General features: G+C 43.3%; 1 protein-coding gene across 1 annotated transcript in view; it reads left to right on the forward strand.

Annotated features, from left to right (window-relative positions):
* The window catches only part of LOC132824467 (alpha-parvin), a 125,962-nt gene that overhangs the window by 92,153 nt on the left and 19,791 nt on the right, over nucleotides 1-14,018 (forward strand). Inside the window, exons 6-7 of the mRNA XM_060839009.1 lie at nucleotides 5,327-5,442; nucleotides 9,740-9,798. Coding sequence (XP_060694992.1) covers nucleotides 5,327-5,442; nucleotides 9,740-9,798 — 175 coding nt within the window. The remainder of the gene's footprint in view (nucleotides 1-5,326; nucleotides 5,443-9,739; nucleotides 9,799-14,018) is intronic.

A 14,018-nucleotide genomic window follows, 5' to 3' on the forward strand; every position in this document is an offset into this window, starting at 1 on the left:
GGGGCCAACGACCATAATTCTATTAGATTTAAAATAGTGACGGAAAAGAAGAGACCAGATCTAAAAGTTGAAGTTCTAAATTGGAGAAAGGCCAATTTTGACGGTATTAGGCAAGTACGTTCAAAAGCTGATTGGAGGACAGATGTTCACAGGTAAAGGGTAGGCTGGAAAATGGGAAGCCTTCAGAAATGAGATAATGAGAATCCAGATAAAGTATATTCCTGTCAGGGTGAAAGGGAAGGCTGGTAGGTATAGGGAATGCTGGATGACGAAAGAAATTGAGGGTTTGGTTAAGAAAAAGAAGGAAGCCTATGTCAGGTATAGACAGGATAGGTCGAGTGAATCCTTAAAAGTGTATAAAGGCAGTCAGAGTATACTTAAGAGGGAAATCAGGAGGGCAGAAAGGAGACATGAGATAACTTTGGCAAATAGAATTAAGCTGAAAATGTGTTGCTGGTTAAAGCACAGCAGGTCAGGCAGCATCCAAGGAACAGGAAATTCGACGTTTCGGGCCAGAGCCCTTCATCAGTAATGCAGAAGGGCTCTGGCCCGAAACGTCGAATTTCCTGTTCCTTGGATGCTGCCTGACCTGCTGTGCTTTAACCAGCAACACATTTTCAGCTCTGACCTCCAACATCTGCAGACCTCACTTTTTACTTTTTTATACAAATAGAATTAAGGACAATCCAAAGGGTTTTTACAAATACATTAAGGACAAAAGGGTAACTAGGCAGAGAATAAGGCCTCTCAAAGATCAGCAAGGCAGCCTTTGTGTGGAGTCACAGAAAGTGGAGATAGTAAATGAGTATTTTGCATCAGTATTTATTGTGGAACAGGATATGGAAGATATAGACAGTAGGGAAATAAATGGTGACACCTTGCAAAATGTCCATATTACAGAAGAGGAAATGCTGGATGTCTTGAAACGCATAAAGGTGGATAAATCCCCAGGACCTGATCAGGTGTACCTGAGAATTCTGTGGGAAGTTAGAGAAGTGATTGCTGGGCCTCTTGCTGAGATATTTGTATCATCGATAGTCACAGGTGAGGTGCCAGAAGACTGGAGGTTGGCTAATATGGTGCCACTATTTAAGAAAGGTGGTAAGGAGAAGCCAGGGAACTATAGACCAGTGAGCCTGACCTCGATGATGGGCAAATTGTTGGATGGAATCTTGATGGACAGGATGCATATGTACCTGGAAAGGCAAGGACTGATTAGGGATAGTCAACATGGCTTTGTGTGTGGGAAATCATTTCTCACAAACTTGAATAAGGTTTTTGAAGAAGTAACAAAGAGGATTGCTGAGGGCAGAGCGATAGATGTGATCTGCATGGACTTCAGTAAGGCGTTCGACAAGGTTCCCCATGGGAGACTGATTAGCAAGGTTAGATCTCATGGAATACAGGGAGAACTAGCCATTTGGATACAGAACTAGCTCAAAGGTACAAGACAGAGGGTGGTGGTGGAGGGTTGTTTTTCAGACTGGAGGCCTGTGACCAGTGGGTGCCATAAGGATTGGTGCTGGGTCCTCTACTTTTTGGCATTTACGTAAATGATTTGGATGTGAGCATAAGAGGTACAGTTAGTAAGTTTGCACATGACACCAAAATTGGAGGTGTAGTGGGCAGCGAAGAGGGTTGCCTCCGATTACAACAGGATCTGGACCAGATGGGCCAATGGCTGAAAGGTGGCAGATGGAGTTCAAGTCAGATAAATGCGAGGTGCTGCATTTTGGGAAAGCAAATCGTAACAGAACTTATACACTTAATGGTAAGGTCCTAGGGAGTGTTGCTGAACAAAGAGACTTGGAGTGCAGGTTCATTGCTCCTTGATAGTGAAGAAGGCATTTGGTATGCTTTCCTTTATTGGTCAGAGTATTGAGTACATGAGTTGGGAGGTCATGTTGCAGCTGTACAGGACATTGATTCGGCCACTGTTGGAATATTGCGTGCACTTCTGGTCTCCTTCCTATCGGAAAGATGTTGTGAAACTTGAAAGGGTTCAGAAAAGATTTACAAGGATGTTGCCAGGGTTGGAGGATTTGAGCTATAGGGAGAGGCTGAACAGGCTGGGGCTGTTTTCCCTTGAGTATCGGAGGCTTAGGGGTGACCTTATGGAGGTTTACAAAATCATGAGGGGCATGGATAGGATAAATAGACAAAGTCTTTTCCCTGGGTACGGGGAGTCCAGAACTAGAGGGCATAGGTTCAGGATGAGAGTGGAAAGATATAAAAGAGACCTAAGGGGCAACTTTTTCACACAGAGGGTGGTACATGTGTGGAATGAGCTGCCAGAAGAAGTGGTGGAGGCTGGTACAATTGCAACATTTAATAGGCATTTGGATGGGTATATGAATAGGAAGGGTTGGAGGGATATGGGCCGGGTGCTGGCAGGTGGGACTAGATTGGGTTGGGATATCTGGTTGGCATGGACGGGTTGGACTGAAGGGTCTGTTTCCATGCTGTACGTCCCTATGACTCTATGATTAGGGTGAGAAGGTGGCTAATGAAGTTTAACTTGATGAAGTATGATATTTTCCACCATAATGGGAAGAATGGAAGAAGAGCAACATGTTTTAAAACCGAGAATAGGTAAAGCTGGCAGATAGAGTTCATTGTAGGAAAGTCTGAAGGATAAAACAGAATATTTTGTGAATAATGACAGTCTAGGAAGTGCGAAGGATTTTATTGCACACTAAAAATTTGGAGTGAGTCTATATATTAGCAAGCCAGAAGCAGTTAAATGGGAGCATGGGGCTTTTGGAAGTAAATGTGATGCAAGTTCTTGGAATCTAACCAGGTGGATTTGGTAATCTTACTGATACATGCATGCAGGATTGTGAACATAGTTTCGTGCAAGCATACATATATGCTCTGGTATAAGCACAATGCAAGTCTCTTCAACACATCCTGTGTGTTCTGCATGCAGTGCAGAAGAAAGAAAATTAGCAAGTGCCCGCATCCTGCTCTGAAGAAGAGTCATATTGGACTTGGAACAATAACTCAGTCACTCTCTGCAGAGATGTTGCCAGACCTGCTGAGTTTCTCTAGCACTTCCTGTTTTTATTTCAAATCCTGGTACCTGTTAGCACTAAAAGTTCACATTTGTATCTTAGGACCAGTTACCAGAACCAATAGAAATCTCAAGAATAGCACTCTTTGCATTTTAGTTGCTGATCTGTGGATCTGCAGTTGTATGTCTGGAGTTGTCCATTTTTATTTTCTTGCAGACATTTCCTCAGTATGTATATGGATGTGTTTTCCAGCTAATGTTTTATATCGATGCACCCTCCTCTCCCAAACTATCTGACTGCCTGTGTCATAAAGAGTGCACTACATTATGTTGAAGGGCGAACAGAGATTCTGAAAAAAGATCATGTCAGTAACAGAATTGAGGAAGATGCAACACAAATGACCTACTTGCCTCTACACAATGAGTGGAACAAGATTTCTTCAGTTACGTTGAACTCCTTGACTGGTTTACACAGAAGGAAACAAATAGTCAAAGTTTTGGAAAAACTGACCAAAGATGGATTGTCACTCACTTTGAATGCTCTTTTTCAAAAGTTGTCAACTTTATCCTGCAGAGTTGCCTCTTTACTGCCAAAGGATTTACTGTCTGGCAGGAAATGTATCCCTGGTGCTCTTGGTTTTATTATCTTCAGAGTCTCTTTCCCACCCACCCCCCGCCCACCCCTCCCCACCCTCCCCTTTAACCTGAGTGTGAAATTTTGAGTAGAACCTTCCAAAAGCTGGAATTGGGCTCAAACTTAGTCTTCCTGTGTGAATGTCAGGAACAACAGCTGTTGCATTCTTCGAAAATCTGGAGAGTTTGTGCAGACCCAAAGCTTTTCGCAGCCACTCACCTCGCTGGGAGGGAGGTTGACGCAGATGGATATGATTCCTGTATGCAGAGATTCAAATGAGCAGCAAACCAGTCATGGAGTGAGCCACTCTTCCGAGAACTGGACAAAAGTACAATTTTGAAATGAGAGCCAGGCTATTGGAGTGAAGTCAAGATGCACTTCTTCATGCTAAGGGTGAAAATCTGTAACTGTTTGCCCTGAAAAGTTATTGAGACTGGCAGTAGGGGTCAATTACAAAATTTTGACCGAACTATGTGAGGAAAGAGTGACTGGATCATGATGATGAGTAAGTGAGGTGAAGAGACAGAACAACCATAATCTAACTGAATTTCAGTTCCGGTTGCAGGATTGAATGGTCTCCTCCATTTCTAATGTTCCACACTGCGCCTCCATATCTCCTGTCCGAGCAATTATTGGGTAGATTTGGCAAGTTGCAGATATTTTCAACTGCACAAACTGTTGCTCAGAAAAAGAAGTTGTTTAATTTGAGAAGTTTTCATAATAACAGGAGAAGAATTAATTGGATATCTGCTTCAAAGAACCAATGCATGCGTTTCAGGCTGCACGGCCTCCCTAATGTAACAGGAAAACTTCCTATGTGTAGGTGAATGTCAGAATCCTATTAGTTCATAGAAAATTGTGCTCATTCAATCAAGTGTGCTGCTGTTATTACAAAGGTTTTCTTAATCCACTTTTCACAACCTCATAATGTTTCAAAGTATTTTGTATCCAACAAGTTACATTGGAAGTGTATTCACTGTAGGAAGCCCACTAGTCATTTACATAGAAAGCTGAAACAAGTATTTGACCACTGGGGCAATTCACTTGAGCTTCTTCAAAGAGTGCTGTGAAACCTTTTGTATCTATGTAATGCGTAAGAATGGTCTTTGGTTTAATATCTAATTTGAAAGGTGGTTTATTTGACATTGGAGCACTTGAGTGCTGCACTAGGACTGGGAGCGTTGAGTCTTGGGTCAATGTACCTGCAGAGGAATTTAATTCATAAAATACAGACTCTAAGGTGCTAACCCCTGGAAAATTTCTCTTAGTTACTTCCAGGGAGTTACTAATCATTGCAAATAAATTTCTTTCCCTTTTTTCAAAATAATGGACAAGTGTTTTCCAAAGGACCAATTGGTTTTATATGTTTCTAGACCACACCCTGTAATTTCAGTGCATCTGTGTCACTATTGAGTAATTTACTTCTGCTGTTCAAATGAAATTATATGATTTGTCCAGTTCTGAGGAGATAGCATCTTTTGACTTTGTATTTTTTTTGAGGTTTATGGCAGTAATTGATCAAATGTTGAAGCCATATGATTTTCTGATGTGATTTCCCAACTGGTCATGTGCTTCAGTGTGAGAGGCTGCTTTTAATATTTGATTTGAGGTGTGTTGCCTCGTTTATTGAGACACTGACAGAGGCAGTGCTGTTTGTTTGTGTCTTTGTGGTTCTTTAGGTGTTCATATGAAGAGTCTGGTTGCCATTCTCCACCTGCTGGTTGCAGTTTCCCAATACTTCAGGGCACCAATCCGACTCCCAGATCACGTCTCCGTTCAAGTGGTGGTTGTCCAGGTAATTGACTACTAGAAAAGAAACCTCTGACAGGTGTCATGTCTAATGATGATAGAGTCCAGATGTACGATTGATCTGGGAATTTTCAGGAACAAAGTGAAAATGAGATGCATATTTGACTCAGAGATGTTGATTCTAATTTATGGCAGCAATAGAAGGTGGTGGGAAAATGAATCAGCCACCTGTTAGATCACTTGATTCGAGTTAAATATTTATACTGAACCAGTGATGTGTGTGTATTGATGGCAGAGACTAAAACAAAAAACAATTGTAAACCATATTACTTTCAAATAGGAGTCAATTCCAGATCTTAACGTTGGAAATCTGAAACAAAGCAAACCAGAAATTGCTGGAGAAACTCAGCAGGTCTGGCAGCATCTGTGGAGGAAAGAAGATTTAACATTTCAAGTCCAGTGACGATCCTTCACAGTCCTGGATCTGAAATGTTAAGTCTGCTTTCTCTGTACAGATGCTGCCAGACTTGCTGAAATTCTCCAGATCTTAACAACCTTTGTACAAGGTTTCTCTTCATTTTTCCTTGAGCTCCAATGAGTGTAAATCTGTCAACTCACTTGCCTTAAGGGAGTGACTCACTACTGCTTTTATCAAACTCACCCATTTTTAATAATTCCTGTAGCCCCCTCCTACCCTGAGGAAGGAGATGAACCACAGCCTCACCGTACAACAAAAGGACCTCACTTCTAATACCTTTTCCAGTATAACTCCTCTGGACCCTCTCCTTATTAGAGTCTATTGTCAAAATTGTACCCAATTCTCCTGCTGAGGTCTAACTAATAAAAGGTAAAAACATAAGTGGAGAGAAATCAGAATTAATGTTTCGGCTCAGATGACCCTTCCTCAGAATGTATGGAAACTAGGAAAATGTTGGTTTATCTGCAGAAGTTAGGGTGAGGGGGGTGAGTAAGGAGTAAATGGTAAGTGGAGATAGAGCCCAAAGAGAGAGCAGAGCAGTTAGACAGACAAAGAAGTGGATAACAACCTGGCTAGGACAGCGTATAGCTATTAATGGAGACTAGTCATCCTGACACCCTGCTTCCTGTAAAGAGTCTATTCCATTTTCCCAGTTCCTCTGTCTCTGTCGCATCTGTTCCAATGAGGCCAATTTCACCAGGGAGCTTCTGAAATGTCCAACTTCTTCCTCATTCAAGGATTCCCCAGCACTGTTGTTGATAGGGTCCTCAACAAGATCCAACCCACTTCCTGCACTTCCATCCTCACCCCCCTCTCTTCCCTCCTGCAACAGTGATGGGGTCTCCCTTGTCCTTACCTGCTGTCCCACTAGCATCCACACCCAGATGATTATTCGCTGCCATTTCAGCCACCTTCAGTTCCATTGAGTGTAAATCTGTTAACTCACTTGCCTTAAGAGAGTGACTCTCTACTGCTTTTAGCAAACTCACCAGACACACGTCCCCCTCTCCTCCCTTGTCAGTCTTCCACAGGGACCATTCCCTCTAGGACACCCTGGTCCAATCTTCCTTCACACCCAACAACCCCACCCCCCTCACCATGACACCTTCCCCTGCAACCGCCAAAGGTGTAACACCTGCCCATTTACCTCCTCCCTCCTCAGTATCCAAGGGCCCAAACATAGCCTCCAGGGGAAGCAGCACTTTACCTGCATGTCTGACAATCTAATCTACTGTATTTGCTGCTCACAAATAGCAATTACAATTCTTTCCCCATTACAATGGGGAAAGAAAGTGTAGACTAGGCGACAGCTTCACAGAACACCTACATTCTGTCGGGGAAAAAAAAACCCCTGAGCTTCCAGTGACCTGCCAGTTTAACACACCACCCTGTTCCCTGGCCAATATCTCTGACTCAGGCTTGCTGCAGTGTTCCAGTGAAGCTCAGTACAAGCTGGAAGAACAGCACCTCATTTACAGCCTAGGGATCCTGCAGCCCTCTGGACTCCATATAGAAGTTCAATAATTTTAGGGTCTGAACTCCCCCATGACCTCATCCCAACTCCCCAACACAGCAGGCCTGCCATTACAGTCTGTCATTACACACTATTGTGAGTGACTAACATTCTCCATTAACAGCTGTTGTCCCTCCCAGCCAGATCGTTATCCATTCCTTTGTCTGTCCCATTGTTTTTCTCTCTTTTTCGGCTCTATCCCCACCTATGGTTTATTCCTTATCCCCTCCCCCAACCTTACTTTCTGCATATAAAGCAACATTTTAGCTACCACGGTTCTGAGGATGAGACACATGACTCGAAAGGTTAACTCTGATTTCTCTGCAGAGATGCTACCAGACCTGCTGAGCTTTTCTGACGATTTCTGTTTTTGTCTCTGATTTAAAGCATCTGCAGTTCTTTCCATTTTAATTTAGTAAAAACATAAGTGTTTAGTACATTGTTCTTGTTTTTGTGTTTACTGCTGCTGTTTACAAAAAAACCCACGGAATTTCTAAACCAGTTTTATCCAGCTGACAAGGTCTATACCATCTTCCAACCCCATTTTAAAGGCCAAGTCATTTATATAAACTTGAAAGGGTACAGAAAACATTTACAAGAATATTGTCAAGGTTGGAGGGTTTGAGCTATAAGGAGAGGCTGAATAGATTGAGGTTGATTTCCCTGGAGAGTCGGGGGCTGAGGGGTGACCTTATCGAGGTTTATAAAATCATAAGGGGTGTGGATAGGGGAAATAGTCATGGTCTTGTCCCCAGGGTAGGTGAGTCCAAAACTAGAGGGTATAGGTTTAAGGTGAGAGGGGAAAGATTTAAAAGAGGGGCAACGTTTTCATGCAGAGGGTGGTGAGTGTATGCAATGATGCCAGAGGAAGTGGTGGAGGCTGGTATAGTTTCAACATTTAAAAGTCATCTGGACGGGATAAATATATAGGAAGGATTTATGGGCCAAATGCTGGCAAATGGAATTAGATTAATTTAGAATATCTGGTCAGCATGGACAGGTTGAACCGAAGGGTCTCTGCTGTACATCTTTATGACAAGAGAATCAGTTGCTTTGTGGGGAGGAGGGAAGAGAATCACAGCATTGTTGGGGAGAATGGGGGGTGGGAATAGGTAGAGCTGCAGAAAGGTTCATTGCGAATGGATTTGAAAATGAGGATGAGCATTGTCAAATGATGATTGCAGATGCCAATAAGCTGGGTGGCAGTGTGTGCTGTGAGGAGGATACGAAGAGCCTGCAGGGTGACTTGAACAGGCTGGCTGAGTCGGCAAGTATTTGGCAAATGCAACATAAAGTGGACAAATGTGAGGTTATCCATTTTGGCTGCAAAGACAGGAAAGCAGATTATTATCTGAATGGTGGCACTTTAGGAAAAGATGATTTGCAGTGAGACCTGGGTGTCACGGTGGAACAAGCGCTGAGGGTTGGCATGCAGCTGCAGCAGGCAGTGGGGCATGCAGGCCTTCATAGCTAGAGGATGTGAGTACTGGAGTAGGGAGGTCTTGCTGCAGGTATACAGGGGCCTTGATGAGGCCACACCTTGAGCATTGTGTGCAGTTTTGCTCTTCTGGTCTGAAGGACATTCTTGCTATTGAGGGAGTCCAGTGAAGGGTCTCCAGACTGACTCCCGGGATGGCAGGACTGACATACGAGGAAAGGCTGGATTGACTGGGCTTGTACTCACTGGAATTTAGAAGAATGTTGGGGGATCTCATAGAAACTTCTAAAATCCTCATGGAACTGAGCAGGCTAGATGCAGGAAGAATGTTCCTGATGTTGGGGAAGTCCAGAATGCGGGGTCCCAGTCTAAGAATAAGGGGTAAGATGAAGAAGAATTTCTTCACTCCAAGTTGTGAACCAGTGGAATCCTCTCCCACAGGAAAGAATTGGAGCCAGTACATTAAATGTATTCAAGAGGGAGCTGGATGTAGCCCTTGCAGCGAAACAGATCAAAGGGTGTGGAGAGTGGGCGGGAGTGAGATACTGAAGTTGCTTGATCAGCCATGATGGTATTGAATGGTGGTGCAGGCTCAAAGGGCTGAATGGCCTGCTCCTGCTCCTATTTTCGATGTTTCTGTGTGCTATTGCTGGATTGGAAGGCGGTGTATCTCAGTGTGAAGGTGAATGGGACTTGGTGAGAGTTAGGATGTGGGCAGCTGAGTATGAGATAAGCTGAGGTTTGTGGAGAGTGAATGACAGGACAGTGGATGATCTGCTAACAAAAGCCGTGTAGGTTCTTGACAGGATAACCAAGTTACCATCTGACTTCCATTGTCATCCATGTGGAAGCTGTGGCAGGAAAAATAAAGAACTGATTGTCTCAATCACTGTTTTTAACTTGCTTTCCCACAGAAAAGAGAGGGAATTCTGCAGTCTCGGCATATCCAAGAAGAAATCACTGGCAATACTGAGTATGTAAACATAGTCCTTCTATAATCGAACACAGATGTTAGAGTTTGACACTTGATTGCTAATCTGTGTTTTGTTAACTGTATGAGGAGCTCGGCAGTTTTAGCAATAGCCAAGGAAAATAGAGCTGCCAGTACTCAAAATCTCACAGTAAATCAAAACATCTCCGAAAGGAAAGCTGCTGAGAATGAAAACCTTTCAAAACATCCAGTATTCCCAGAAAAGTTATCCCAAGAGTTCTTCGGCAGGGTATTTTTAGGCTGTCTCTCAGTTTGCTTCCTGTCTCACCGTATGGTCACCAAAACCATTTTCCTCCCAAGAAGTTGATTTATTTTAATTTTGTGTCATGAAATGTAAAAATGGCTCTTGATTCTGCTTTTGCTGGTTTGATCCCATGTGAACCACAAGCTGAAGGAAAGAGTTAGTGGAGGAGTTGGCTTGAACCACTGCATTACGTGTGGTGTAGGTATGTTCATGGTACCGTTAGGGATGGAGTTCTAGGAACATGACCCACTTATTTGCGATATAGCTTTTGGATGCATGCTCAGTGCTACTCCTCGACACCAATCGAGCATACTCCCATTGTGACCTATGCATCCAAGTTTGAACAGGCGCGATTGTTCTGTTTAAAGCAAGAAGTTTAAAGGGAGAGAAAAGTGTTCAAAATTATGAAGACGTTGATCGCTAAATATCTGGTTTCTACCAGTACAGGATTGATAACTAGAGTACATGGACTTGGAATTGGCAAAATATCCAGAGGAGCAGATGAGCAGAAATGTTTTTTTCCTACAATGACTTGGAATATTCTGTCCGAAATCAGAGTAACTTTCAAATGAGGATTGGCTAAAAACTGGCAAAGGAATGTTTATGTGGCTGTGGAGAAGGCTGCCCTGCTCTAGCGAGACAGTTCTTTCATTGAACCACACCAGCTGCAAGAGGCTGAGTGGCTTCCTCCTGTGCTGGATGGTCCTATCATGAAGGCCACAGAAGTAATTTAAAACTGCACCGATGTGGCACTTCCATGCAATTTACTTTGATCAAAATACGTTGGGCTGACAACCATGCCAAACCTCAAGCTGACAAACTGGACATGGCAAGCCTACTGATAACATGTCACACCCGCTGCCTCAACTGCCTTATAATATTGGAGAGGATTCGCATGTTTGAGCTGGGTTCATTTGTAGACTGTCTAATAGGATTGGGATTGGCATGTATCGGTGTTGCACTGGGGTGGGCAAGGTCAGAAGTTACACAATGCCAGGTTATAGTCCAACAGGTTTATTTATAATTACAAGCTTTCAGAGCACTGCTCCTTCGTCATAAGGATACAGCGGTTACAAAAGCAAGTCAGAGGCTAGGAATACCATAGTGAGGAACTCACCTCCCGATACTCTGAAGCTTGGTCACCATCTTCAAGCCACAAGTCAAGAGTGTGATGGAATGTTGTCCACTTGCCTGGATGGGTGCAGCTCTAACATCATTCAAGAAGCTTGACACCATCCAGGACAAAGAGTCCACTTGATTGGCACCACATCCACAACTATCCAATCCCTCCACCACCCTCAGTAGCAGCAGTGTGTATTTATAACCAAGATGCACAGCAGAAATTCACCAAAAATCTTTAGACGACACCTTCCAAACTCATGACCACTTCCATCGAGGAGGACAAAGGTTCAGGAGATACATGGGACCACTCGTCTGCAAAATCCCTTCCACATCACTCACCATCCTGACTTGGAAACACATTACCATTCCTTCACTGTCACTGGATCAAAATCCTGGAATTCTCTCCCCAAGGGCATTGTGGATCATTCTGGTATGGGTTTGCAGTTAGAAGATATCAGTGTCAATCTGCAAGGATCATAGAGAGTGAGTGAGAGGCGGTTAGTCTCTATTGTTTACTGTTCAGATTGTAGGCGGGCACTCATACTAGATTCCAAAGATCATAGAGTCCTACAGTACGGAGACAGACCCTGTGACCCAAACTGATCCATACTGATAAAAATGTCCACCCACACTAACCCCATTTCCCTGCACTTGGCTCGTATCCTTCTAAACCTTTCTCATTCATGCATTTGTCCAAATGCCTTTTAAATGTTTTTCATGTAACCGCCTCAACAACTTCCACTGGCAACTCATTCCATATGCGTACCACCCTCTGTGTAAAAAATGTTGCCCCTCAGGTTCCCTTTTATTCTTTCTCCACTAACCTTAAACTGTTGCCCTCTAGTCCTCGATTCCCCAACACTGAGAACAAGACAGTGCATTCACTCTGTCCATGCCTTTCATGATCTTATACACCTCTCTCAGATCCCCCCTCAGTCTCCTATGCTCGAAAGAGAAAAGTCCTAGCTTGTCCAATCTTTCCCTGTAACTCAGCCTGCTGTGTCCTGGCAACATCCTTGTAAATTTCATCTGTGGTGTTTACAATTTAATAACATCCTTCCTATAGCAAGGTGACCAAAACGAAATACAATACTCCAAGTGTGGCCTCACCAATGTTCTGTACAACTGCAACACAACTTCCCAACTTCCATACTTAATGCCTTGTCTGACGAAGTGCCAAAAGCCTTATTCACTGCCCTGTCTACCTGTGACTCCACTTTTAGAGAACCATGCACCTGAACTCTGAGATACCTTTGTTCCACGACACTCCTTAAGGCCCTACCATTCACCATGAAACGTCTACGTTGATTTGACATTTCAAAATGCAAGACATCACATTTACCTGCATTAAAATTCGGTTGCCATTTCTTGGCCCACTGCCCCAGCTGATCAAGGTCTTGCTACAATTTCTTATAACCTTGCTCACTGTCCACAATAACATCGGTTTTAGTGTCATCTGCAAACTTACTAATCATGCCTTGTACATTTTCATCCAAATTATTGATTAGATAACAAACAGCAATGGGCCCAGCACCAACCCATGAGGCACTCCACTAGTCACAGGCCTCCAGTCTGACAAGCATCCTTCCACTATTACCCTCTGCTTCCTACCATCAAGCCAATTGTGTATCTAATTTGCCAGACCCCCTGGATTCCATCCAGTGTAAACTTTCAGAACAGCCGATCATTTAGAAACTTATCAAAGGCCTTATTGAAATCCACATACACTATGCCTAGCACCCTGCCCTCATCAACCTTCCTGGTCACATCATCAAAGAACTCTAACTCATTGTGAGACATGGTCTCCCATGCACAAAGCTATGCTGACTGTTCCTAATCAAACCCTGTCTTTCCAAATGCATGCATATTTTATCTCTCAGAATCCTTTCAAGTAGCTTACGCACCACAGTTATTAGTTTTACTGGTCTATTGTTCCCAGGTTTTTCTTTGCAGCCTTGAATAAGGGCACAATATTTGCTACCCCAATCTTCCAGGACCTCACCCATGCCTAACAATGATGCAAAAATATCAGGGAGGGTCTCTGCAATTTCTTCTCTGGCTTGTTACAATGTTCTTGAATATATCTCATCAGGACCATGAGTTTTATCCACTTTCATACATTCTAATACATCCATCACCACCTCTACTGTGATATGGATTGTCCCTAATATATGACCGCTAACTTCCCCAAGTTCCCAAGTCTTCATGTCTTTCTCCACTGTAAACATAGAGGAGAAATATTCATTAAGGACCTCGCCGATTTCCTGTGGTTCTACACATACATGTCCGCTTTGGTGCTTGAGGGATCCTATTCTGACTCTACTTATTCTTTTTTTCTTTAATATACTTAAAGAACCTCTTTGGATTCACCCTTATCTTTTCAACCATGGCTATTTCATGTCCCCTTTTCGCCTTCCTGATTTTCTTCTTCAGTAAACTCCTGTATTCCCTATATACCTCCAGGGATTCCCTTGATCCCAGCTGCCTGTACCTGAGCCGTACCTCCCTTTTTTCTGGTCAAAGCCTCAGTATCGCTTGTCATCAGGGTTCTCTATTTCTGCCCACCTTACCCTTCACCCTCATGGGAACATATAGATCTTGAACTCCTGCTATCTCACTTGCTGGGGGTCCCTTTGCCTGTAAACAAACTACTCCAGTCAATCCCTGCACGCTCCTGTCTAATTCCATCAAAATTTACCTTGCCCCAATTTAGAATTTGAACCTGTGGACTGGTTTTCTCCCTCTCTATAACTATTTTAAAATTAATAATCAAGTTGGGAGGATTTAAGCCATTCTAGAAGATTGATGGCTCTGTGAGAGGAGAACTCTCCTGTTA

Source organism: Hemiscyllium ocellatum, chromosome 18, assembly GCF_020745735.1.
Source record: "Hemiscyllium ocellatum isolate sHemOce1 chromosome 18, sHemOce1.pat.X.cur, whole genome shotgun sequence".
NCBI lineage: Eukaryota > Metazoa > Chordata > Chondrichthyes > Orectolobiformes > Hemiscylliidae > Hemiscyllium > Hemiscyllium ocellatum.